Source organism: Mugil cephalus, chromosome 9 (assembly GCF_022458985.1).
Source record: "Mugil cephalus isolate CIBA_MC_2020 chromosome 9, CIBA_Mcephalus_1.1, whole genome shotgun sequence".
In the NCBI taxonomy this organism is placed as follows: Eukaryota; Metazoa; Chordata; class Actinopteri; order Mugiliformes; family Mugilidae; genus Mugil; species Mugil cephalus.
In genome coordinates this window covers 6,160,055-6,187,509 of record NC_061778.1, presented here as the reverse complement: position 1 = coordinate 6,187,509, position 27,455 = coordinate 6,160,055, and the positions used below count along the sequence as shown (strand labels likewise).

Here is a 27,455-nt window from a genome sequence, read left to right as displayed (position 1 = left end):
TCATTTAAATACAATATCTACATGAATCAAGCATGATAACTATAAGCAATGCAAACGTGGTTGAATATGGAAATTAGTTGCATCTATAAAGATACTGTGTACAGAGAAAAAAAATTATTATCATATAACAATAAAAATGCACACAGCTATAAATAAATAAATACTATGTGACTTATTTCAAATACACAAGAAATGTCTGAAATACATGAATTAGTCTTTACTTATGATTGATGTCTACATACATTTGCTACTCCATCTTTTATTTTGAAAGTTTAAACCAGAAACAGTTTTCTATTCTTGCAAGCTTGACATCAGGAGCACAGTGCACGGTCCTCCTCCTCAGTTGCAGCCTACAATTCAAGTGTGCACCGGGAAAAAAAACATGAGAAGAAGGATGTCTGTTTTGTCCGAATATGAGAAGCAAAACCTCACCGGCACATAAAGGATCGTAGAATGGGAAAACTGGAGGCCTTTTGATCCAGCAACAACTGCAAGTGGAGTGCGTGTTTTTGTTGTTTTTGCCCATCACAATGTGTGAGGGATGGATGTGGGTCGGATGCCAGTTTATTTTCGATACGGATACAAGAACTGGCAAGTTATCGGCATGAATTACTAAGGAAGGCCAGAAAAATTCATCTCAAATGGTAAATTTGCCTCTGGAGGAATGACCATGGTGAAAAGGAAGCGACTGTTATTGCCACTGCTGTACTTTATGGCAGAGTTTTGGCTCACTTCGCAGCAGGTCCTGAGAATTGGTAAGTGGCGAGAGTGTCCAATTTCTCATGTCAATGCAAATATCTGATACTGTGGGGGCTGCTAGGGTGCACACATCAGCTGTTTTAACATCTGAACCACTGATTATGTATCTTATTTCCAACTGGGATTAACAATACTGTGTATCTTTAGTTTAAAACGGTTAAAAAAAAAAATTAATTTACTTAAAGACGGTCACAGTAATGACATAAATGTGGGTTACATGCAATGTTCTCTGCTGCTTTAGGTAAGTCAATGGGTAAAGAGAAAAACTTAAACACTTGATAACAGCAGACTGCTTTTAAATGAATTTAATGTTACCATACATAGTCAATGCAGTGTGATAATCAGTATTCAATGTTAAATATTTTGTCTCTAGGATCCTCACGATGCTGAATCTTGTGACCATATAGGTGGTGTACATCATGTGTTATTATAAAAAAATTAAATGTAATATTATCCCACATACATCTACTTGTTTTGATGATGCAGTATCCTTATAAGCTCTATTATTTATTTATTTTCACCCCCCATCAGAGGTCCGCTGAGGACAGGGTTTGTTTAAACGAAACTATTTGAATTGTTTTTTTATCATCAACATCCTCGTAATCCATTTTGTTTGGATCGTCCCATGTTAAGAGCACATACCAGAAGGAGACGGGTGATTAAGTCGGCCTGCTGCTGCATGCGTGTTGGCATAATGGTGTCTCTGGCAGACAGTAATGTGAAACGAATATAAACGCTAAAAAGAATAAAAAGTGGGCAGTCTCAGAGAAGCTGGCTCCTTTCCGTCCTTACATTGTCGCTGACGGCCAACGACATCTGCGAATATGGAATATGTACCCGAGTCCAGAGCTGTCCGCGAAGCCTTTGAGATTTGACGAGAACTTTTGCTTTCAACTTCCCCAGTATGCATTTGTAATTAAACAAACAGAGCTCTTGCTTCAACTCTTTGATCTCTGATGTAACTCTGTAACAATGAGTTGGTGTTTGGGAGCAAATTAATGCTTTCTCCCTCCCTGATCCTCTCCCATTGGCTATCCACCGCTCCTCTCGTGAGTTACAAGATTGCATCACAAAAAAAAAATTACTTTTTAAATTCAGGCCTCGGGACTCTCAATACCCAAGGCAACTCGGTGTTATTCTGAAGACTTTAAAGATTTTAATAAATGTGGCGTTGCATAACTTTATAGGCTAATAGGCCGCCGCCACCATCCGGTTTCAACATTCCCGATCTGTGCTCTATATTGTTAATCTCTCTCAATCATCTATCACTCTCAAAGGCCAACTAATCTTTGTCATTCTCTTCATGACCCGCACACATCCTAATCCCTCCCATATGGTTCATGGCTTGGCTCAATTAACATCATCTCCGTCTTGGCAAAGTGCTGGCCTCAGATTGTGTGACTGGCTTCCACTCTTTTCACTGGGGTTGGTAATAATGGTAAATCTTCTCCCCCAAGTCCTTAAACAACTACCACTAATCTGCTTTATGGAGAAAGTCTTTTCCCCAAATATGCCTAAGTAGGCAGCGACCAAAACTCATCATTGGGGACGGGGCAGGAGCAACAGCTTGTGACTTGGCTTTCATTAAAATTTCTCCTTTTTCCTCCTCTGGCTTGCATGCCTTATTGGTGATATGATTTGTTTATTATGTTTTGAACCAAGTACTGAGAAATCGGCCACTGGAATATCATTTGGTGTCATCTCTGTCATCCTGTTTAACATCCTTTTTATTAAAAAAATGAGCTATTTCCCTGATGAATTTACAGATTTTTATTCACTTTAAATGTTAAAGGTTGTGGGATGCAAGCAGCTATCTAATAAACAGAGAAACCTCAGTGCCCCACATCAAACGAACATAGTAGACTGGTTAGGACCTCCTCATTCATTCACAGTCTGGCATGAGCCCAGGTTGGAGTGGTGCTGTTGGGGAGGGGGGGTTGTGGGAGGTCTCATTGGATACTGGCCCAGGATGAGGAGAGGGGAGAAGGCACAACACTACGTCATTGTGTTGCTCTGCCTTAAAAGACTCCCCTTCATGTGATAATTGCAGAGAGTCCCACAAAAAACAGAATAAAAACCTTAGGCTCAGTTCCTTAATTTTAACTTTTAGGTTTCTGGATTTAAATAAAAAGGTCCATTTAGTCGCCGCCTGAACCTGAAGAGTGATATTTTTCTTGCTCTGTGCGCTGAAGTGAGGAACAGAAGTCTATAAAAAGCATGGCCTAAGGGGTTTTGCCTGCAGCACGAGCAGAATCTTTTGTTTTTGTGACCTGCTAGCATGCATCACCCCACAGCATTGTCTGGCCTATTAAAGAGGAGAAGGAAGTTCACTGATCCTGAAAATTACATTGGAAATTAATTAATGGTAAATATAGCGACTTTTTTTTTTTTTTTTTTATTTCTCCTTTTTCAATTGCATCAATCAGAAAGCTAAATTATCAATTAAAGCAGGAAGGAGGGATTTTTCCTTGCAAGTGAAGACTGCTTTGTGCAACAGGTATTCATAAATTGGTCATTTAAATTAATATACTCTTGAGTATTTACAATAAAAACTAAAGTTGCTCAAAAAGATTTTTTTGGCATTCTGTCTTCATCTTTAAGACTTTAATATGTTAATATCTATTGCCAAATGAGGGAATATAAGGATGACAGAGCATATGGCCCACTAACGAAATTACCGCAGTATTTATAGATTTTCATTTTGAGGAACTGGTCCCGTGGTGTCATTCTCAGGAAAAATGCTGAATTGAGTTACTGGTAATGCAATCTCTCTAAAAAAAATATGTGACAGCAGAATTCTACACCATCATCATCAGATGATAGTCAGTGGGTTTCATGACTCCTAACGCTTCAACATGACACATATTTTGATTAAAATCTGTTTATCGTCTGTCGTTATTTTCTGTGGCTTTAAATTTTATAACCAAATAAAGTAGCAGTGAAATATTTGCCACTTGAAGTACTTAACACCTCATGCCTTCCTTGCTAATAGTGTATGGAAGGAGTGTCATCTGCAAACAGACGCACACAGATGCTTTTTCACAATGTGAGTCAATGAAAAAGTCTCGGCCACTGGCAGTGAAGTCCATTTCTAATCCATGAAAAGTAGACCCGAACAATATAATGATGCACCGAGCTCTGATCCCATGACCTCATTTGGGAGTTGAACTCAAAAAGCAACCGCACAGAACAGCTCAAAGGTTTAAGTCTGGGGAAGTTTGTTTACAGTCTGTCACAAGCAATGTGTGGGGTGCAGACCGAGATTCAAAAATGAGTGGCTCTAATCAAGTTTAATTCATTTTCACAATATGTTTGGAAGAGATCGCCTGATAAAGTTTTTATTTCTAATTTTCCACAATAGACAAAAAATATGATTGACATTATTCATGAAAAGTAATAAAATGTCAATTTTTTAATCTGATTAATCGCTGGGCTGCTGTGGATTAATTTCGATTAATCACAATTAAATATCACTCATTTTTGATCTATATGAAGATCAGAAGATTGCATGAGCAAACAGACTCGAGAAAGAAGGGAAAATATGTGCAACAGTTCAACAAAATAACTTGAAACAGCCTTTTGAAAACAACACTGCCAGCTTGTCTTTGTGTTGGTTTGTCTTGGTTTATTTCAAACTGCGCGACATGTTAACCGGATTACCTGCTCATTTGTGCAGGCGTGATGGTAACTCTACTGGGACAAACTGACTGAAACATGTTGCCAGAGATGTCAATTTGTGCTCCAGAGCAGTTAATTGCGTTAAAAATGATGATGGATTAATAGCGTCTAAATTATAAAATTAAAAAAAAAGGTGAAGAGCTGTTGTGTGATTGACTGAACCAACAGATTTGAAAAGCAGTCAGAGATACATTTTTACAGATATCTGCCAAAGAAAACAGAAGTAAATGGATCGCTGCATTACGAAGAAACAACTGGAATCCAGGCACAGAAACCTGGTGTTCTGGTTCACATTTAGTGTCAGGTAATATTAATTCATTCTGTATATTTTTGATGAAGTCATACCTGAAGTTATGTTCTGGAGGGCTGTCAGATAAGTTTGTGTTGTTGTTTTGGCGCAGTTACGGCCGACTGTAACTATTTCAGTTCCAACAATAAATAACAGTAAAACATTAATCTATTTAGCTACATTTATCGTAACTGAAATGACCTAAAACTAAGTTAAAGTAAAGCTGAGGCTTATCCACTTTTCCAAATCCATAGTAGTTCGTGTGGATCATTGTCGAGTCCAATTGTCCTTAATTTGATCTGATAATCCACATTTTTCCCAGTTTTGCTGTATTTACTGATACATTTCACTGCATTTTTGCCACTTGGGGGGCGGGGCCCAAGGCAGCAGTGACGTCACCCTCTATTGAAGGCCCATAAATATTGCATAAGTTTTATCCTTAATAATACAGTTTTTATCCAAAGAATGAAAGAACTAAACAAATACCACTAAGTTGATCTGCTTCGACAACAACCACTAACTGCTACAACTGCTTACCTCTCTTCCAACGACGCAAAACGCGACGCGCCATCGTTACCATCTCTAAGCACCGATCTGGTACCTACACTTGCTGCTTCTCCATCTCCGCAGTTTTCGAATTGAGTGGATGGATAGGATGGAAGGAAGTAGAAACAAAACTTAACCTGACTGGCAAATAAAAGACACAGCGCCAACTAGCTTCTGGGTGGTGTTGCTGCAGAGTGAGCCAGACTGACTAGCACACAAGGATAAACGGCTCGCATCAGTTTATCCTTGCAGTTATCTTTGCGCACACCATTCAGTACTCTACATAAGCCTTTAGATTAAAGGCCACCACTCTAAACATCTCAGCAGACCATAGGTTCTATTCGGTCTGAGTGAGAGAAGAATAGTTAATAGTCAGTTGCAATCCTCAGCTTGCAATCAAGCTTATTTAAAACCAATTTTCCAAAAACCAAGTACTGTAGATGTGTGCCAGTAATAATTCACTATGACTTTAGTGCTCCTCTGCACAGTATCCAGGTAACAGTTTCCTCATTGAAGGATACTGTCGCCCTGGATGTTTTCATAATGTGCAAACGGTTTCTAGACAGCCCAGCTACGTAAAGAGTATAAATATGTACCCGTCATGTTTTGCAGACCAGTATCGATTGCTTTTTTTTTTTTTGACTAGCACTCCTGACAAAAAAAAAAAAAAAAAAAACCTGCAATGAATCCTCTGGGACTCTCTTTGGAAATCAAGAAACTCATTATGCTTCAAACAACAAATTTAACATCTCATCTCAGGTGGAAATGAAGACAGAGATAATGTGTTTTCCTTCACCGTGCTGCGATTCAAATATGAAAAGTGAGCAACAGTAGAGGAAAATAGATATTACATTTGTCTTTTGCTGAGAATATAAGCCGTGTCCGTGTTGCTCATTTCAAATATAAAAACCTTCGCCTAATTCTAGTTTGAACTCAGTGCACACACATTACAGACATGTGAGTGGGTGGTGTTGCTATACTGTCTGAGAGCTGCTAATAGAGGACTTTTTATTTATGACTGGGGCTTTAGAGACCTAACATATCAATGAGGTTACATCCAGTTCTGGCTGGAAGAGGCAGTAAGTGCTATAAACTGAGCTAAAATGGTATATAATTAAAAAGCTGAACGGATGAACTCTGAATTTCTAAGCTAACCATTTTATTTTATGGGGCAGTATAGAGCCCTTGTCCCTTTTATTTACCCTTCAGCTACATTTTGAGCTCTTGCATTAGAATGTGATTATGCGCTTAATTAGAGGTCAACTACAAAAAAATGTTAATCAGGAAATCAGCAGCTAGTTTTTGCCTCACGCACAAAGAAGAAGGGACCATCTATTTTCAAAGGCTTGTGTGAATATGGGAAAAACAAAATCACTGATTGAAAAAGTCCCCGTGCCGCAACTTGGATTGTTTTGTCGCTGAATCCTTAATAGATCCTGTGACATTTGCCACAGCCTCTGGACTTTAAGCAAACAATCCTCAAAACCGGCTCATGTTTATTTCCCGTTTTTTATGATGAAAAACTCCTTGATAGAAAACCTCACATCAAAGACTGTGACATGGAACACATTTCCTTGACAAATTTGCGAGATGGTTATTATGTTTTTTTTGCCGGAGAATTTTACAATCCAGTGGCTAGAATTAAGGACTTTAACAGGTCTCAGCAGCTGCTCACTGAAGCTCGGTAACCATAATTAGGATTGGCACTTTCCAGCATGCTTTTAGTGACCAGGGAGTCCAGACAAGGCTCTCTCAGTTTGGGGTTTGAGGCTATGCTACACCAAAGAAAAAGGTCATTCACAATCAAGGTCCCAAGGGGGAGCTTTTTAAAGGCCTTTTCTCTCCCCCAAATCAATCAAAATTTCACAGGCAATTCTTCAAAGACTGTTTGAGAGTGCAATGACCTATTGCCATCTGTAGCCTCGGCGTTGAAGTGAGGTCATTTGCAAACTTGCTTGCAGCGTCTAAATGGCATGCTTCTAATTTGTTTTCATGGTTAATATAAACATCGATCAACATATTTCAAAATGGCAGAGCTTTTAAAATGTCTCGTTGTAAGAACTTCGAAACACTTAACATTTAATTCCAGGTTAAAAAAAAGAAAAAGAAAAAACTCTCTCTGATGTTCCACGTGCCAATCGACAGTTGTGAATGTCAGCGCAGTGAAAACAAACATTTAACCATGAATGCATTATTACAGAAATCCTATCGGTGGGGGCTCAGATGTTTTAAATGATTTACATTTCAAAAGGTCGGAGTGAAACAGACTCAAGCCATAAAGACACCAAAACTCACGCGAGTCTGCCTGCCCCGTATGCAGGTAGTGACAATCTGGTGACAATCCAACATTTTTTTCCGACCTTAATCATTGTGCTTTATGTAACTGAAATTCTAAACACCGTTCGCAGCATTTGCGCCCGGCTGGACTAATATATACGTCCATACTGCCAGCTGTGGCACGCTAGACTCGCCGTCTTTCTGGAGCAGCATGATGGATTAAGAGTTGGATGGTTTTCAGTCTGATCTTCTCAACTCTGGAAAAAAAAACACCCCCTCTCTCCCTCATCTCCTCAAATAACCACTGTAGCTGAAAGTGACTGAATTTAAAAGAATCACGGTCTTGGTTTAAAAGCACTGATCGATGTTTACGGCAGACAGAAATGAGAACGCGCACAAAGACGTGCAAAAGGCTGCACGAAAGTTCAGCGTTGCATGCTGGATTATATTAAATGCATGCCTATTATTCTTCTCAGCATTAGGACACCAGCTGACGTCTGTCCTATTACTGAGAAAAGTGTTGAGATAAGGGAAAACAAATCGATACAACATGGTATTGCAATATTTTACTTGGCAATACTGTATCGATGCACAGAGGCCAAGTATTGATCTAGTATTTTGACTTTTTGGCCTTAAACATCAGATAGTTCTTCAGATGAGGGAGGAAGGTGAAGGTATTGGTGAAAGGGAACCAACATTTTTGTTAACGTTGCAATTAAAACTAAATCCATCGGTTTGACTGAAATTACATGAAAGCGGATTCAGTTATGATAAATCGATTATTAGGGTCAAATGTAAACGCCTCTACAGTCGTACAATGAGGAAGTTTTTTCAGGTAACTCTAGGGTGCAGGAGCAGACATTCACAACTTCATTGATAGGATGCAGATTGAAAACATGGGAAACAAGTGTGAAAGTCTTACGTGGCAAAATGTTTGCAAAGATCTCCTGGGTCAATCAAATAGTTCATACTGACTTTATGTGGTTATGAACAGAAGGCTGAAAACACGGTGAAATTTCGTTCACAAAAAAGAAAAAAAAAATGTCTGTGGTTGATCATAGGATCCTCTGATTGTAAGAAGACAACTACATCCCACGATCACGTACAAAATAATCTACTATGTAAAAATAGCAAAACAACCATTGCAGACCTGAATAAGTGATTAGTCAAAATAACAGCAAGGACTTTAGAAAAATATCTGGTTCTGTCTTACATTTTGAAATGTGAGGATATGGAGGCGTTATTTTACAGATTGTAAGACAATTAACTGAACGTGAAAATGACTGGATTCAGTATTAAATTTAATTTTTAAAAAAGCATGGAAACTCCAGGAGGGCAGAGATGCCGATATCCCTCTGACCATCACGAGAAGCACGTACCGTTTAATTCCCAGACTAGTACGAGTTGTGTATTAAATTCACTGCAAAGCTCTAAAAATTACTGTCAGGTGCAATTGTTCAGTTAAAGTAATTCCAACAAAGACAGACCTGATGATTAATAATTAAACACTCAAACATTTAAAATGAATCCACAACAGCATCATTCTGCTTTTCTGAGTCTTCTGTCTGAAGGAACATTGAATTATCACTGTAGAATTTGAAATCCTCTAAGTGAATTTCACATATTGTATTTTACACTTTTGCACAGAATGAATGGACAGAAATAATACAACTTGTCTTTGTAGCAAGTGCTTGTAAGGGGTTAATGGTGTAATGGTGTCAGTACGGGACACAACCGCATTTTTGAATAACTAATACTACGCTCTGCTCTACTCGGTCTCCAGCAGTTACAAATAAATGTTGGATTATACCTTGTACTTTTTTTTTTTTTTTTTTAATACGGAATCGCTTTACAGAGTGGTTGGCACGGCAACTCGTAATCATCGTGAGGTCACATTCTGGTCACTTGAATGAAACGAAAATGACTGAAACCATTTTTGAAAAAGAATATTATTATATTTTGTTTTAGTTTGTCCAAGTCCCATCCACTAACATGGAGTGCGTGGAGCCTATGACTTATACTGCAGTCAGACACCAGGGGGAGCTCTATTTGCTATTTCTTTAAAAAGATATTTCTTTAAATACACATTAACATGAATCCAACATATTTTTGTAATGGGATAAGGGATAGGTTAATATTGGATGCAAAATGATGATAATGTATATTTATAAATAGCACTAGGCCGAGTTTAAGATAGAACATACGTCGTACGTAGGGGGTCCCTACTTGGCCTGAAAAAAATTGAAGACCCCTGGTCTATGGTTACAAAACACCAACAGCACATACGCAGTGCCACTGCTAAAGTGTGGCTGCCTCAAAAAAGACACGAACTCATCAGCTGAAAAAGGAACATAAAGACAGCAGCAGGTATTAGTTTATCTATTTAAATGAAAGACAGACTTTCTCAGCGTGGTGGTGGCAGCCTGAGGCAGAAACCTTCCACTAGATCCCATGGCGTTTATGATACGGTTATACTATAAATAAAAATCTGGTCGCCACGCATTTAAGCAGAATTTCTTTGTAGGTGACAACTGTCAAGTGCAGAAAATAGAAAAGACCGGGCAAAATAAGCGCGTGAGGTGAACAGAGTGCAGCCGTTTGCCTGTGCAAATGTGATGAATTACTGTTCGAGGGGAAAGGAGACTGGGAGCTTTTAGTCGGCTGCCTTGATAATGTACTGCTGAACATGTTAACCTGCTACGATGAACTTCTTCACTGAATCATCCCACACTTTTATAAAAAAAATAAACTTTTTACAACAGCTTGTGGAATTCAGGCCATGTAAATAGGCTGATGTCAGCAAAGGACGAGCGTTTGTCTGAATGAGATTAAATCCTGTCATCTCAACCAGGTCTCTCGGTGGCATTATGCGAGAAGCACGGAAGAAATTGGGCCGCATTACGCAACCGCGAGACTTCGGCTGTGTCGCCTGAGTAAACTGGATGTTGAATATCCGTGTCAAGTCGTCCCCCTCTCTCCCCCTCTCACAGGCGGCATCTTTGAGACGCTTGAAAACGAGCCCATCAGCGTCGAAGAGCTGGCCTTTAAATTCGCCGTGACCAACATAAACAGGAACCGGACCCTCATGCCAAACACCACACTGACCTACGACATCCAGAGAATAAATCTGTTCGACAGCTTCGAGGCGTCAAGAAGAGGTAAAGATAATCTCATTCAAAAATGTTAGATGGCGAGCGTCTCTCCTCATTTGTCCCTTTCTCCTCGCTTCAGCCTGCGACCAGCTGGCCCTGGGCGTCGGGGCCGTGTTCGGCCCTTCTCACAGCTCGTCCGTCAGCGCGGTCCAGTCCATTTGCAACGCCCTGGAAGTCCCTCACATCCAGACGCGCTGGAAACATCCCTCGGTGGACAACAAAGACAGCTTCTACATTAACCTCTACCCTGAATATGCCTCGATCAGCAGAGCCGTGCTGGACATAGTGCAGTTCTACAAGTGGAAGACGGTCACCGTGGTCTACGAGGACGCGACAGGTGAGTCGAAATGAACGCGTTGTCAAAATGTGTGAGAACCGCAGAATTACCTGATTCCACATCATTTATGTTCAGCAAGAATTAATCTTGCTGATCTAACGTAGTTTTTAAAAGCACAATCCAAATATTGACATGAAACAAAAAAGGAAAGAATCCATATTTTCTATGAGTTAAAAGAATAAGGTGATAGATTTAAACGATACTACCAGAACAGTACTATCAGATCTTAAAATAAGGCCAGTGGAAACAGATGCCACACTGAACAGAAGGGGTACGTGTTCAGAAATAAAAATGCAAATTTACTATCAAACCTCCTCAATCACACTTTCTCTGCAAACTAATATTTCCAGAAACGTACACAGAAACGGTTTTACTTCCCTTCGCTTTGATTAAATACTGACGTTTACTTTTAAAGTACTGTTTTTATCCGCACGCATTCTCTTTTTTTTGTTTCCTAATCTCCTTTCTGATTAAAACAGGAGCATAATATGAATCTAACCAGAGACGAATGGATAAAATGCTGCAGCTATTTGATAGTAAATCACATAATCAATACAGAAATTGAATCTTCAACAACTCATCGTGCATGAAACATGCTCGGGCAAACTTACAGATATTTTCCAAATATTTACTTAAATGTTTATTTAACGTTGTTGGATTATTTGAAAATTTTAAGCAAAATATTGTAGCTCTAGTCCAAAAGATAAAATTCACATTGTGCTTTGGTTCTTGAGGTGCAAAAGAACGGAAAAAACACTGGCTCATGACTCAAAGACTCCATGAGTCTCCAATTAAAGCTCTGTGGTTTACAGATTTAGAAACAGATTTAACTAAAAATAGTATGGATGGTTAAATAAAGTAACAATATCACAAGGCGATAAATAATACAATGTACAAGATGCATGTCAGGTCTAAAATGTATGTGGGTGCAAACACAGCTGTAATGAAATCATCCTACAACAACTAACATGAGCAATTACAGACAACCTTGCAGGTCCAGCAACAATCACAACTTCAGCAGGAACACAACCGCTTGCAATTATATCACCATCACCCACTGAGGGCCAAAACACAACAGCACAATGACAATGCATGGGTCATACAAACTGCACGACACAGCAGAGAAGTAAAGGTTTCTTACCTGGAGAAGAGCTTCTACTTTTTTGTCTTTTGTTTGTAAAACGCACTTGCAGTTCTTCCCACCTGTTCAGACAGCTGTACCTGTCCTGGGGACTCAGGACTAGACTTTCGGTCAGTCTCCTCGTGGTTCTTGGTGCATTTCGAAAAAATAATAATAACAATATAGGCATCGTACTGTGATAGAAAAATCGTTTTCATGCTGTCACTGCAGCGTCAAAAATGTCGCCATTCGATCTGCACATCGCAGTTTAGGCCTACATTTAAATCACGTGACAAGCTAGATGTAGCCCTAGCACCGTAATTAAACGCGGCGTCGCAGTAAAATGCGTATGTGGTCTCCTAACCCCCGTCTAATTTAAACATTTTATTTTCAAATTGTACCGGAAATTTTACAATGCTATCGCATTAACGCTACTTTGACCAAAATATGTTTGCAAGTACTCTTATTGACCACTAGAGGGCTCTGAATATGTTCATTATTATTATCATTATTTTAATCTCTGGGACAGAAATAACAGTATGCAAGAATCATTACAATGGATTGTAGAGGGACACATGGAGATTTATACAGATGTAAATAGGTAAAGTCGGGATTTTAATCATTATTATTTAGTGTTAATCATATTAAACCTTTGAATGTATTCCGTTGTAAAGTGGTGGAAATGTCGACCTCTTGTGGTCAAACCCAATATTTTTGTGTTTTCTTCAATGAAGTTCAAATGGCCAAATTAAGGTTTGTTTGCGCTAACAACAAGAAACACATGTAGCCCAGGTATTATTTTACTATATTTTGCGCCTAACATGCAATGTACAGTTTTTTTTTCTTAAAAAAAAAAGAAAGCCTTGTAAAGAGAGCGCTGTAAAGAGGAGCCAATGCGGCAGCTAAACTAAGTTAGCTTGTTCTGCTACTTGGTGAAAAGCTGAAACATTTGCATATTTGGTCCACTTATAATATAAACGTTCTAAAATACTATAGCGTAAAAATATTTGTCTGGATGATAATAGCAATAATTAGTTTGTTAGTAACTGGGTGTGCCATTAGCTAAACATTGAGCTTTTGTGGGATATAAATAAATAAATATGTGAAAATGGGAAGTTTGTGACCTTGTAATCTCAGACTATACTTGTTTATATCTGATAAAATATAATATAATTATATGCCAAGATGATAACATGCAGCTATTTAAGCAGGTGCATTTTTGAAAACTCAATGATATCAAATATCTCAAAACATAAACAAAAAACTTTGGGAAATGTTTAATTACAGACTTTAATACTTTGCACCAAAATAATCTGTTAAGTAGAACAACACCAGAAGGTAGGTTTCTTGTAAACACTTGAGTCTAATGATGGTCTTCTCGTCTTTATATTCAAGGACTCATCCGTTTGCAAGAGTTGATCAAAGCTCCATCCAGATACAGCATTAAAATCAAGATCCGGCAGCTGCCAACGGGAAGTAAAGATGCCCGTCCGCTGCTGAAAGAGATGAAGAAAGGGAAGGAGTTCTATGTCATCTTTGATTGCTCTTACCAAACATCAGCTGATGTCCTCAAGCAGGTGAAAAACACGAACATATATGGAGAAACACATGGCACGTGGTCATTGTCCTTAGGATTTCAGTCATAACATGACACCTAAAATGCAATGTTCTGTCAGAAATCCAATTTGGATTATACAATGGAGAATAGACTCAGTGTTGTTTTGACTTTTCTGCATTGGTCGTTCAGTTTAATATTCACTACGTGCAAGATTAGTCAAATTCTATCCTCCTCAGAAATCCTATGTTCATTTCCAAATCCAGGCAGAGCCTATTTCTGAGCCAGACATACACATTTAGAACCAAAAGCTGCACACAAGATTAATTGGAGACACTACGCTAACATGAGCAAATGGTGACATATACTCTCCCGGATACTTGTTAATGCAAACCAGGCATACAATGAAAAATGAAGTAATTCAGAAAATAGATGGACTGCATAATTTGCAAGAGTCTCAGGGTGGGGTTGTATATATATGGTTGGTTGGTTTTAGAGGAGATTATTTATTCTGACTGGAATAAAAACTCCAGTGTACATTTGGAAGTAAAACTCTGACATATTGTGCTTTCTCTCATCCTGCATAGATCTTGTCCATGGGAATGATGACTGAATATTACCACTTCTTCTTCACCACACTGGTAAGAAAATCATTTCTTGAAATGTCTCTATTAAAAAAAAAAAAACAGAATTTTTTTTTTTACTTTCCTTCCCTAGGTAGAATCTTATCCACCATAGGTTACCTAGATCTCTCTATATCTATATATAGATGTAAATATAGATATAGTTATATATTTCAGCAAAGATTATGCAGATGAACAGTTTTGTCTTATAATAAGTTTGTTGGATGTTTACAGAGACCTTGGCATCATTCCGTGATAGCACACTGTATATGGTTTCAAGTAGCATCTACAATAGTCATTTTTAAGAGGAGTCACATTAACGCTGATGCTGTTGTTCTTGACAGGACCTGTTCGCCCTTGACCTGGAGCCGTACCGCTACAGTGGGGTCAACATGACGGGGTTCAGGCTGCTCAACATAGACAGTCCTCGGGTGGCTTCGGTGGTGGAGAGGTGGGCCATGGAGCGACTTCAAGCTCCCTCCAAAGCTGAGACTGGAATGATGGAGGGGATGATGACAGTGAGTTTACTTCTTTCTTACACTTCACACGATTTTCCAAGTTCTTATATAACCCAAAGATCATAGATGAGAATTGTCTCGAGGGGCTTTATATTGATAACAGTATGCATTGTATGTATGTATTCAGAGGCTACACCCTCAATTTAGATTAAAAAAAATCTCAGAAGATCATGTTATTGTGATTCTGTTTCTATTCCTACATTAACCCGAATGACAAATTAAATCCATAGTCTAAATGTTTTTCAGGAAATATAATTTGAAAACAGTTTAAATAAATCAAAGTGCATTAAAGTCGTACATTGTTAACTTTGCCCGTCAAAGGCTGTTTTACTCTCACATATTGTATTTCTAAAGAAAACCTGACAGAACGAGGCTATTTTAGGGAAGACAGATTTAATTGGATCTCATTGCATGCACTTGAGTCAGAATACACAATACACTGTGTCATTTTCTGATTGTGTGTACAATCAGGAAGCCACTTTCCATGAAAATTGCGCAGCATATTTTGCTCACCGTGGCTGATTGTGGTTTGCTTGTTTGATTGCTCCCCGTGAATTTTTGTAAAAACTTTTTATTTTTATTTTTATTTGTTTTTTAATTTTAAAAAAGCTTTAAAAAAACACACGGTGACGGTGCACGTACTTTAACAGGCCCGGTGTGATGAGCGCACGGCATTCGATTTGTGGCTCTTTTGCGATGGATGACGATGGGCGCGCTTCTCTTTTCAGACTGAAGCTGCTCTGATGTACGACGCCGTGTACATGGTGGCCGCGGCCTCGCAACGCACCTCCCAGATCACTGTCAGCTCCCTGCAGTGCCACCGACACAAGCCCTGGCGCTTCGGATCACGCTTCATGAACATGCTCAAAGACGTGAGTTTGGTTGTTGAATGTGTGAACACGTGGCGCCCTTCCTCCATCCATCCATCCATCAATCCATCCATTTGTCTCAAACCTGCTGCCTCTGTTTCCTTTCCTCCAAGAGCAGAAACAAAAGAATTAGGAGCTCAAATGTGGAAATATTTTTCCCATGAGATAGAAACTGACGTCACATGCTGCAGGCGCCTTAGATTAGCGGGCTGTCTAGTGGCCACTGGTGAGTGCTGTCCACTTAGAGATGCTGCTTTTTGTGTAAATATATAATGCAAACAGATTAAAAGACAATTCCTTAAATCTGAATAAAGAAATAAAATTATATTAGATCAATAAAAAGGAGGATGCTCTTCATCCTCTCTGTTCCATACCAGTTTCCATACCAAGTGTCATGTAGTAGTGTGGCTTTTGGTTTATCGGAAATTAAAAAATACATATATTTACACATGAATCATTGATCTAACAGCAGATGAGACACAAGAATAATGACACAGGCACCGACAGTTTGAGCATGCTGTCTGTCCCGTGGTAATTATCTCAGTGTAATTGTGTAAGCAGACTTTCCCGTCTCTGCTAAGATAAATTAATTTGAATTTAATAGGCTCTCTTGTTATATTGCACTCTCTAATTAGATATTTCTTTGACCGGGGAGCTTTTCAGTTGCAAGTGGGGGACAAAATATTGACAGACACCAGCAAAGCCAAAGAGCAGAGTGTGAATAAATGAGCTTTTCAGCAGCGCAGCCTCTGCAGAGATTGCCTGTAATTAGAGCTCTGTGATCAGTATTTTTACATAAACACTGTGGGGTCTTGAAATATGGTTTTCCTCATGCATGTGTTACCATAAACATGAAGTTCTTGAGAGTTGTTCTTATTAAAGTGCATCAATTTCGAAGGAGCGAGTTTTTCCCACGTTTAGCTCATTTACAACATATAATATATACATCACGCTACGAGTCCCATACCACATAATATTTAACTTAGCCATGAGTGGAAACACACAAGGTCTGAATTGATGAGACATTTGGCAACATATTAAAGCAGTGTCCATCTTACGACTAAGACATCTGTTGCATAAAGTATCTTGTATAGTCTTATTTTAATCAAATTACATCAAAAGTAAGCAAACATTTCTCTGTAGTTCCACTGATGAAACACTGACTCCGCTTCTGTGCTGAAGCCAAGTCTTGTGCGTTTGTTCTGACAAAACCAAACTCCATCTGATGTATATTTATTTAGTTCCCTCTCATTAATTCTGTTTTCACTGATGCGTTTATTTGGCAGGAGCAGTGTTTGTTGATCGGCGGAAAAACGACTCAACTCCGGGCTAATTTTCCTCCCGTCGTCCCCGGCCGATTGAAAAGTAGAAACTACCTGAAAGTAGAAGCAAATCATTTATCGCCGACAGATCACACTGTACCAGGCTCACACCCAAGCGAATTAAAACGTACACCCACCACACGAGGAAAGCCGGAGAGCTACGTACGGCTTGTTAGCGCCGCGTTACCGCGTGGTAATTGACAATAATCGAATCAGACACGACGAACGTGGAGGTGGATCGCATATAGAGAGTTATTAAATTGTTTCTGTGGATTTGATGGCGGTGGTTGCGTGAAAAAGGGTTGAAAAACACATCCGGAAGTGAACACGCTGAAGGAGACTTTTAGAAAATTATCAGCAGGCTGTACGCGAAATCAATAGTCATAAACTTCAAGTTTTATCTGAAGTGCCCTTGAGCAAGAAAAATTAGGAGAACTTTGACTTCCTGTAAAACTTGGATGCGTCGGACGTGCTGTTCAGCCCCCGAGGGAGGAGAGTGGAAATAAATCTTTTCTCACAATTCTCCTCTCTCGGGTCCGGGGATGTTCGGCGGCGCCGAGGTTTCGGTGGCGTGCTTAAATCTCCTTCCTGTGTTTCACATCATCAGGGGTCTCCAATCCCAGAAGATCCCTGTCATCAGCGCCTGTACAGTAATGAGTCCGACACATGGTCCAGACAGGGACACTTTTGATTGGTGAGGATTTAAAAAAAAAAGAAAAAGAGAGACTTAATGACAAGAATAAATCTGGACTTAGGGGCCAAGTAGATCTCGCAGATGTGTGAAGCGGTCTAATCAAAGGGCGACACCAACCGATACCCTGTAACCTTCTATAGACGTCGAAGCTCTCCGCATTAGAAACCTGATGTTCCCCACGATGAGATCTAAGTCTAATCTTACATTTGCATTCGCTTTTCCTCCTTAGTGCACTCCCCTCGCTAATATGCATTTCTCTTTGCCAACATATGTAACATATGTAAAGCCAGTGTGAAGCACTGCAGAATGACGACAGTAGATTAAATTCTCTCTTAATCTTGTTTCATTTATTGCTTGTTGCACATATTAATGGCTCAGGATGCATTTGGCTCCAATAGACGGAGAGGAATTATTTTCATCTACCTACAAACTTACTGATGAAACTTTTTGTCTAAAGGCTGAAAAAGAAAGCTCTTAATACACCTGTCGGACATTACATTAAATTACAGTTTTACAGATTATACTATAGAGTCTATGTGTTTTGCTCGTTGCTCTTGGCAGCATTTGGTTTTGTGTCACTCCAATAATTCCCATCTCAGACTGACTCTGCCTCACACTGTGAGAAGCACCAGTGTCAGGCTTCAATATGCCTTAAAAAATGCACACCATACTTTATTTTCCCATATTTCACCCTCCCATTCATTCTCTGCTCCTTGGAAAAAAAACCAGCAGCGCTCCTTTGCCGCTTCACTCGCTCACTCACAGTAATTATTATGATGTGAGTCTCCCAAAGAAACAGCAGCCAAACTGTTTTCTGTTGTGCAGAAAGGAATCAACTGTTCGCTGCGACTTGTATGGATTCTCATAAGTAACCCAGTTTTTTCCCTGTGATAATATGTAAATGAGGAGCGGCGTGCTTTTGTTTGAAGCCTTTCATGAATGCGAAATTGGCCGATTTCTCATTTAGATCTAATGCAACCGTCTCAGTCGTCAATGTGGCTGCGTTTTTAAGTCCATTTGGTTCTAAGAAGACAGTTTTATTTACAGCCCGAAAAATAGAAACTCATGAAATTCAAGGTGCTGGATATATGTCTGCTGACTTACAGCGTACGTATTGATTTGCAGATGTGCCATCTTCGCCTAAAGATACTGGTTTGACAACTTCCTCCGTCATCGCGCAATCGAGCTGCAGCTCATTTCCCTGAGCCCGCCGCAATAACTTGGCTGTTATTCAGCTGAACCCGGTTCATTATGGGCTGATTTTAAATATCAGTGCCCGCCCGTCGCTCTCCTCTCAGACAGAGGCCATGCCGGCCCGCTCCATTTACATCACCGTCCACTATGTTACGCACACAGACACACACACACACACAGACACTTAATTTTTCCATGGCGGATCCGGCCAATGCAAAAACGTCCATTCAGATTCAGGTTAGCCTTTGTCAGTGTGCTTTGCTTAATGGAGGTCTTCATCAATTATTCATTCTTTTAGGGAACTGTTTCCATTTTTTTTCCAGGCCTCTGCTTAATTTCGCATTCATGTGTACGACAGTGAAAGAAAATAAAATCATAAAAAAATAACTGAAGGATTCATTGGTTGTGTTTTCCGCCCTCTGTTCGCTACAGGCACAGTGGAACGGCTTGACGGGACAAATAATTATAAACAAGACGGACGGCCTGCGGAAAGAGTTTGATTTGGATGTCATCAGCCTGAAGGAGGACGGCTTGGAGAAGGTGAACTATCTGACCCGTGTCTGCGCCGCCAGCGCAGTCCGCTAAAATGATTCAAACTAAGGAGAGCGGAGTAGCTGCTTCTCCTGAAGTTGCAGAAAGTCTGACTTGTCTTTAAAACAATATATATACTGACAAAACACAGTCTTGATATATGGCGTCCTTGTTACGCCTCAGGAAAAGGAACCGTGAAATGTTTTGACGCGTTGCTCTTTCAAATAAGCTGTATCTGTCTTTTTAACCCTCGCACGTTTGTTTTCCTTTTTTATCACGTTGACAATGCAGCTCTCAGCTTTGGCAGGTCATTAAAAATCCCATGATCTGTTAATGCTTTCATCACCGCAGAGAAGTTAAACTAAAGCTGACGCAGTTGAAAGTAAAAAAATAATAACAATAATAATAATGAAATAAGAGCAGTTACCAGAGGAGTCATTTTCCATGTTTACCTTACACCCAGAATCCCCCCTCACTGCTGTACTTCAGGGCTCTGTGATTTTAAAAATGCTTTCTCTTTATTACATTTGCAAGACGATCGCGGGCAACAACCGCCTGAATAAAGTGTGGAAAAAGGTCTGTACATTAGCTGCCTCGGCAGACTAAAGGAATATTGACGCTCACCCAATACTCCCTGTGGTGTCTCCCCCTTTTCGTACAAAATAAAGTTCGGGTACTGATGTGAGGAAATGCCCAACGATTCTCTCCTGGATATGGCATTTCACGTTTTCTGAGATATCGTGTCTCTTTTGTGTTTCTTTTCCCTTCTCATCTCCATCTGCTGTTCCATTGTAATTTGTCCGGCTCCTATTCTTGTCTCCTTTTCCTGCTTTGTATTAAGATCAGTTTAGCAATACAACTTTTTATATATGTCCAGTTGTTACCGTGACTAATTTGGATATTTTATTCATTACAGATTGGTGTGTGGAACTCCCAGACGGGCCTTAATTTAACAGAACTCAATAAGGACTCATCCACAAATGTCACAGACTCGATGGCCAATAGGACTCTAATTGTCACTACTATTTTGGTATGAAAAGAAATAAAATCATATCAGTGTTTGAGTGCGTGAGACATGCCTTAATACTTAACTATTTTCTTTTTTTTTTGTCAGGAAAATCCTTACGTCATGTACAAGAAGTCTGACAAGCCGCTGTACGGAAACGACCGCTTTGAGGGCTACTGCCTCGACCTGCTCAAGGAGCTCTCCAACATTTTGGGCTTCTCCTACGAGGTGAAGCTGGTGTCGGACGGCAAATACGGAGCCCAGAACGACAAGGGGGAGTGGAACGGCATGGTGCGAGAGCTCATCGATCATGTGAGTGCCGATCAGCGCCGCTCTCAAAGAAGGGGGCCGTTCAAGCGCTCCGCTGTTCGTTCGCTGAATGTGGTTTTGTTCCGCACCAGGTGGCCGACCTCGCCGTGGCCCCTCTGACCATCACATATGTGAGGGAAAAGGTGATAGATTTCTCCAAGCCATTCATGACGCTGGGCATCAGCATCCTCTACCACAAACCCAACGGCACCAATCCAGGAGTGTTTTCCTTCCTCAACCCGCTCTCTCCCGATATCTGGATGTATGTGCTGCTGGCATGCCTTGGTGTCAGCTGTGTGCTGTTTGTCATTGCCAGGTAAATAAATAAATGTGCTTGTGCAGGTTGTTGCAGATGAAGTGTATCTGCATGCAAAAAAAGCATTTTGGATTTATGGTTAGTCACCAATCTGACTGATACAAGGGTCAATATATAATTGAGGGACTTTTGAAGTACATGGGATCTTGCATAAGTATTTATTAAGAGTATGTTTTATGTTCATTATGATCATGTCTTTACACGATCCATAATTATTTGTTATGGAAACAATCACTTATTAATAAAAAAAATACTAAAAATGTGAACTAATAACCTTTTAATTAGTTAAACAATTAGAAGGATTGTTTTGATTGTGCTCTTTTTGTGAAGTTGAGGTAATTCTTTGGCAATATCTCAAATTTTACATGGAAAATATCAAATTGTATCTGTGTCCAAGAATTAATATGAAATAGTGTGTGAGGATTTAAATTTACTGAACTGAATATATAATATTTACAGGAATCTTTCCGTAAAAACGACATGTGGTGATTTGTTATGGTCGGCCATGTTGATTTCAGCCCTGAAAACAGCCAAAAAAGTGATCACTTACTACTTAACTACCTTAAATTCAAAAAGTCCCACAATTATATACTGACCCACAACAACTTCAGAATGTCAGAATGACTTTTGCTCATCTTCTATTACATCATTAACCTTTACAAGAACTAAAAAAATAGGCTAAAGGTTGCCATATTTAACTCCACGTTCATCACCTTCAGGTTTACTCCCTATGAGTGGTACAACCCCCACCCCTGCAACCCAGACTCAGATGTGGTTGAAAACAACTTCACTCTAATAAACAGTGTCTGGTTTGGAGTTGGAGCACTTATGCAGCAAGGTATGTTTTTTTTTTTTTTTTACTAGTGTAATAACTGTTTTTGTTAGACGGCTTTTTTTTTTTATTATTGCAGACATTGTTGACTCTTGATATATCCGAGTCAACATTCACAACAAAACTTTGCGTTGCAGGATCTGAACTGATGCCCAAGGCCCTCTCTACGAGGATAGTCGGTGGAATATGGTGGTTCTTCACACTGATCATAATCTCCTCGTACACTGCCAACCTGGCTGCCTTCCTCACCGTGGAGAGAATGGACTCGCCCATTGACTCTGCGGATGACTTGGCCAAGCAAACCAAAATAGAGTACGGCGCAGTGAGAGACGGCTCCACCATGACCTTTTTTAAGGTAAGCTTTTCTTTTTTTTTCACCTGTTTTACACTAAAGAGAAATGTTGTGGTGCTGGAGTCGAGGAGGAAGAACACAAACAAGACCACCGCTTTTGATTTCAATTAAACTGACAAGTCCGACCCTTGAGCCGTCAGTCAGTTTGCGTGCAGCCTGGTGGGTTGGCAGGAAATTGAGTTGGATTAAAAACAAATGTCAGTGTCTTACAAACGTGTTCTTACATCAGTTTAACAAGAGACTAGTTGTTTTGCCTGAAGCACATCAAGCCATTCATCCACTATCTAGACCACAGGTCTACAACAAGGCGTCCGCGACCCCTATAGGGTCCGTGGAGGTACAATTGCTCCAGTCAACTCTCTGCAAAAAATGATTTCTCATTCAGTGTATCAGCATATCAGCATTTGTCTTAAAGTCTGTGTTGTGGTTTGTTGTGCGGCTCATCGATACATTTTTTCTCCATAAATTTTGATTCTCAACAGAAATCTAAGATCTCAACATATGAGAAAATGTGGGCTTTCATGAGCAGCAGGAAAAACACAGCGCTGGTGAAAAACAACCGGGAGGGGATCCAGAGGGTCCTCACCACGGACTACGCTCTCCTGATGGAGTCGACCAGCATCGAGTACATCAGCCAGCGCAACTGCAACCTCACACAGATCGGAGGCTTGATAGATTCAAAGGGCTACGGCGTGGGAACCCCAATTGGTAAACGAAATGAGTGGAGAAAAAAAAACAAAAAATGATAAAACAGCTTCCTCTCTGTTTGTGAAATAACAGCTCTGGCTCTCTGCTATAGGCTCCCCCTACAGAGACAAGATCACCATCGCCATCTTGCAGCTTCAGGAAGAAGGGAAGCTGCACATGATGAAGGAGAAGTGGTGGCGAGGGAACGGCTGCCCAGAAGAGGACAGCAAAGAGGCCAGCGCCCTGGGCGTGGAGAACATAGGGGGAATCTTCATTGTGTTGGCGGCCGGACTGGTCCTCTCGGTTTTTGTAGCTATCGGAGAGTTTATTTACAAATCCAGAAAAAACTTGGACATTGAGGAGGTGAGCGTCGGCCAGTGTGAGTGGCACAACAAGTACTAGCACTCCAGTGGACTCGATGGAAGACCGTCAACGAACCCACCACACGTCTGTGTCGTCATTGTCCTCGCCGGGACTACAGTAACCACTGGGCCGATCGAGTCTGAATGTGTCGAACTGCACTGTTACAATCAAGAGCTGTTTTTAACGCGGAGTTTTGTGTTGTCAGTAGTTTTCACGTAGAGCACACACACACACACACACATTTTTGTCGGGAAGGGAGGAATACGTTAGAAACCCTTTTTATGATGACAGATCTTTTGTCGACTTCTGACGTCACGACACTTGACCATCTTGGCCTTGCTGTTTTGTTTTGTTTTTTTTGCAGGAAACATTATAACTTTGTGGTGTGGAAGAAGTGTCACTGTCATGATATCGTAGCCCAGTAGTGGTATCTTCACGCCAACGACTGCCGTGTTATAGGTCTGAATGGATTCTGAGATGTTTCACACTTGCAGCGCGCACAGACTCGGACACAGCTGCACTACTTGCCACTTTTGTATGTAGTCGTGCATTTTGAAAGAAGAACAAAACATCTTGATTTATTCAATCGTTTCCAGTTTGTTTTTGAGTGAGTGCTCCCCCCGAGAATTTTACTTATCAAGTCGCTTAATGTCTGTACTTTTTGTCGCTTTTTGTATCATACGACGTAATATGAACATGCATGTATAAGTTTTTGTCATGTTGGAATTGTTTTCGGAACGACTAAAGTTATGTGAGAACAATGCCTCCTTTAACCTTTAATTCGAGCTGGTTTGGGCTTTGTTTGGATCGCGGCCACATCTGCACGCACAGCGTTTTCCTTTATCGAGCCGGGGCGTCACACTTTTTGATTTTGCCCACAAATCTTTTGGGATCTGATGTCTTTGAAAAATAGTAGGGTCTTTGTTATTGTTGCTGCCCACATTTTTCACAATCCTGTAGTTATCTTTCTTTGTGGGGAACAGTTGTCAGGTTTTAAGTTCAATGACGCCTACTTTAGTATTACCTTTTACATTTCCTTACATACTACGCTGTATATCACCATGGTTATGTTATGTTATTTTAATTAACCATTGGTGTAAAGAAACACATGATTCTTTAACTAAAACCGTCAGTTAAAACGCACAAGATACAAGCCCTGGTTTCAGTGTTAAAGCGCTTAATGACCTTTATTTCGCAGTCTACGGCAGCGACTCGTCTCGCAGGCTCCTTGCATCCCTGAATAACCTCACCCTTCGCCTGCTTTCAACTCCCATCAGCCCCGCGCGCTCACCTCACTCAGGCTTAGCTTTCGTAAATAACGTCCTCATTACGTGGTGGATTATAAACATATTACACAGTCCCGGTTTAAAATTGTAGGGGCGCTGTCACACGGATTAGAAAATCCTGCGGACGTAATGAAATTCTTTTCGCCCCCGAATCTGACAGGTGACACTGAGCCGTGCCCGGTTTGTCTCGGCGTTGCAGGATTTGAATCGCACGCAGGATAATTCGGCCGAATTTCAGGACCGAAATAATAAGGACAAGTCAGTCCTTACTTTACCCGTTTAATAATCACCACATTAAAAACACCCAACTACAGCTGCAATGAAATTAAGATTTAAGAGTTGCGTTGACCTTTGAAATAATTCTGAATTATCTGACCTGACAACCATGCACAGTTGCATGTTTCTTTTTTAACCAGGTTGTATTTACAGCTTTTTTTCCCCCCACAACAGCTGGTCGTATTTAGTGCTGTCATGAAGGACCTGGTACGTCTTATAAATGTCACATGACAATGAAGAGAATAATCCAAGTCAAGGAGAGGGCAGGATTACACCGTGTGTGCTTCTTCCCCTGACACACAAAACACAGCTTAAGAGAAGGAACTGTCTGCACCTACGTTTTTTTTTATTTGATTTCACTTTTGTTAAATATAAATGTATAAATAACCGCAAATCCCACATCCTGTTTTAAATTGTTCCCAAACGCAGCAGTTTCAAACACCAGCCGGGCATCGAAGTGTATGAGTGAACCGGTCATCGACCTGACTGTTTGATTGTAACACTCGCTGGTTGATTATAATACAGGCAAAGCTTTTTCTTTTTTTTTTCTTTTTAGTCCTCATCACACACACACACACACACACACACACACACACACACACACACACAGACACGTATTAAATGCATGAATAACCTACGCCGCGCGACTTTGTTTGAAGGAAGATGGCTTCCTTTAAGCTTTGTGGATTTTTTTTTTCTGCACTGCTAAGCTGAAAAAATGATTCATTGCAGAATCTCTTCACAATAGCGAAGTTAATTAAAAACCAATGTACTTGGCAGAATTGCAGGCATCATTTGCGCCTTTCCAGTTGGCTCTCGACACTGATAAAGTCTGACAATTTCCCCGTGAATTATGAGTTAAATAATCGCACTCCGATACAGTGCGACTTCTTCTCGGAGACATGTCGTCCTGAAAGGCACTTTTCCTTGTGATTCCAGCGTCGTGAACGCAACAAAGGGACAATAGTTAAGATGAGAACACAAGTGTGACTGAAATCTGTCTCCGTACAAACAGCTGTTAATCTGACTTGCAGATCAGGGTGATAGCTGAACTGGGGTCCCCTCCATTCTCCCATTTCTTTGGGATTATGGCCCTATATACAGTATACTGTTTATATATATATATATATATATATATATATATATATATATATATATATATATATATAGATCCTGTCAATAGGATCCTGTCAATAGGATACAGTCCCCTTCTCTGCCCTACAACTACAGTTCATAAGTTCATAGTCACTTCACCATGTAATCAGTTAGGATACCCATCAGATTATAAGACTTGTGTTGCAAGAAGGTTGTCGACCTTTTGCTGGGATTGATTGTAAGTGTTGTTCTCTAGGATTTTGACCTGTGCTATATGTCTGTCCGCTTCTTAACTGTACATTCACAAATTCAGGGCAGAAGTCAGTGGATTTTTAATATAAATATAAAAAGGTGCATTCTACAGGCTACAATCCAGTTTATATTGAGATGAAAGACAGGACTATAATATAAAGAACTTTGGTTTGTATTGTTCTTATATTTCAACATAATCATGCAATAGATGTTAAGACATTGCAACTTTAACGGGACCTACTAGATCTACTATTTTATTCGCATATATATAATTTTCTGTTTTAGCAGTTTTGTAAGCAAGATAACTTCCAGATGTTTTCTTTTCTTTTCTTTTTTCTTTTTACTCACCTCCTGTTTCCTAATCTCTTCTACCCGAGTAAACTGGAGTCTGTCAGTCAGAGGATAATGACTGGAATCACACAATAGGCACACAAACACTTTTTTTAAAAAAAAAAAAGAAAAGAAACAAACAAAACTAAAAATTAAATTAAGGTCTTGTGATTTCAATCTGAGACAGTTCATACTGATTTCCATGTATTTCATTTTGATTAAGAGGGAATTCACATGAAAGAATGTGGAAGAACGCTGCATCTAGATTTTTGGGCAAATAAAGAAAATATAGGCCCCGACACAGAAGACATATAAAGACAGAGGTCACGGGGGCTTTGCATTAATCTCACGTTATGACAGTTTAAGGTTTTGGTATTCTGATGAATTCCAGGATTGGGCTTTAACTGCTTTCATTTTGTTTGCTGGTCTTTAATCTTCTAACCCTGCGTTCTTAATCAGAACTCAGAGCAGGTTTTTAATCTCGCATGAATGAGGCCGCGGATTACGAGCCTCTGACCTTGCCATGCCGCACAGCTGCTTCCTCCTCAAATCAAGTCTCTCGTCCTGGGTAGCTTGCAAAAGAGGATAATCTTACTTTTGCACCACAATGCTTCTAAGTCTAAACTGTGTATAAAACACACACACACACACACACACACACCGGGGAAGAATACTAATTTTTGAGAAGGAAATTCATTTTTGGTATTCGCAGGTGATGACAACCATTAACTTGAGGATTTTACACTGGTTCGTCATGGCAGCACAAATATATATAATATCTGTACTATTATCAGCATCTAATCCCTTTGACTTTCACCCACTTGTCGAGTTCAGAGCTTTGCGAGTCCAAGTATGTGCGTGAGTCTAGGTCTCAAAGACAGGTACAA

At 40.0% G+C, this 27,455-nt stretch overlaps 1 protein-coding gene across 2 annotated transcripts; it reads left to right on the top strand.

Annotated features, from left to right (window-relative positions):
* Positions 1 to 340: 340 nt before the first annotated feature.
* Positions 341 to 24,090, top strand: LOC125014067 (glutamate receptor ionotropic, kainate 1). Of its 2 annotated transcripts, XM_047595096.1 has the most exons (16): positions 341 to 755; positions 10,540 to 10,707; positions 10,781 to 11,038; positions 13,554 to 13,735; positions 14,301 to 14,354; positions 14,681 to 14,854; positions 15,583 to 15,726; positions 19,366 to 19,473; positions 19,999 to 20,040; positions 20,381 to 20,494; positions 20,579 to 20,782; positions 20,872 to 21,095; positions 21,815 to 21,933; positions 22,065 to 22,282; positions 22,762 to 22,987; positions 23,079 to 24,090. In XM_047595096.1, exons 1-16 carry the CDS (start codon positions 665 to 667, stop codon positions 23,366 to 23,368), a joined length of 2,616 nt encoding a protein of 871 aa, XP_047451052.1. In that variant the 5' UTR covers positions 341 to 664; the 3' UTR covers positions 23,369 to 24,090. The 2 variants fall into 2 exon arrangements, with proteins under 2 accessions (XP_047451052.1, XP_047451053.1); XM_047595097.1 differs by lacking the exon at positions 19,999 to 20,040.
* Positions 24,091 to 27,455: the final 3,365 nt, after the last annotated feature.

Coding starts and splice junctions, on each gene's coding strand:
- LOC125014067 (XM_047595096.1), top strand. CDS start 665: ATGACCATGGTGAAAAGGAAGCGACTGTTATTGCCACTGCTGTACTTT. Junction 20,041..20,380: donor TGAATAAAGTGTGGAAAAAG/GTCTGTACATTA, acceptor TATTCATTACAG/ATTGGTGTGTGGAACTCCCA. Junction 21,934..22,064: donor TGGAGCACTTATGCAGCAAG/GTATGTTTTTTT, acceptor TTTGCGTTGCAG/GATCTGAACTGATGCCCAAG.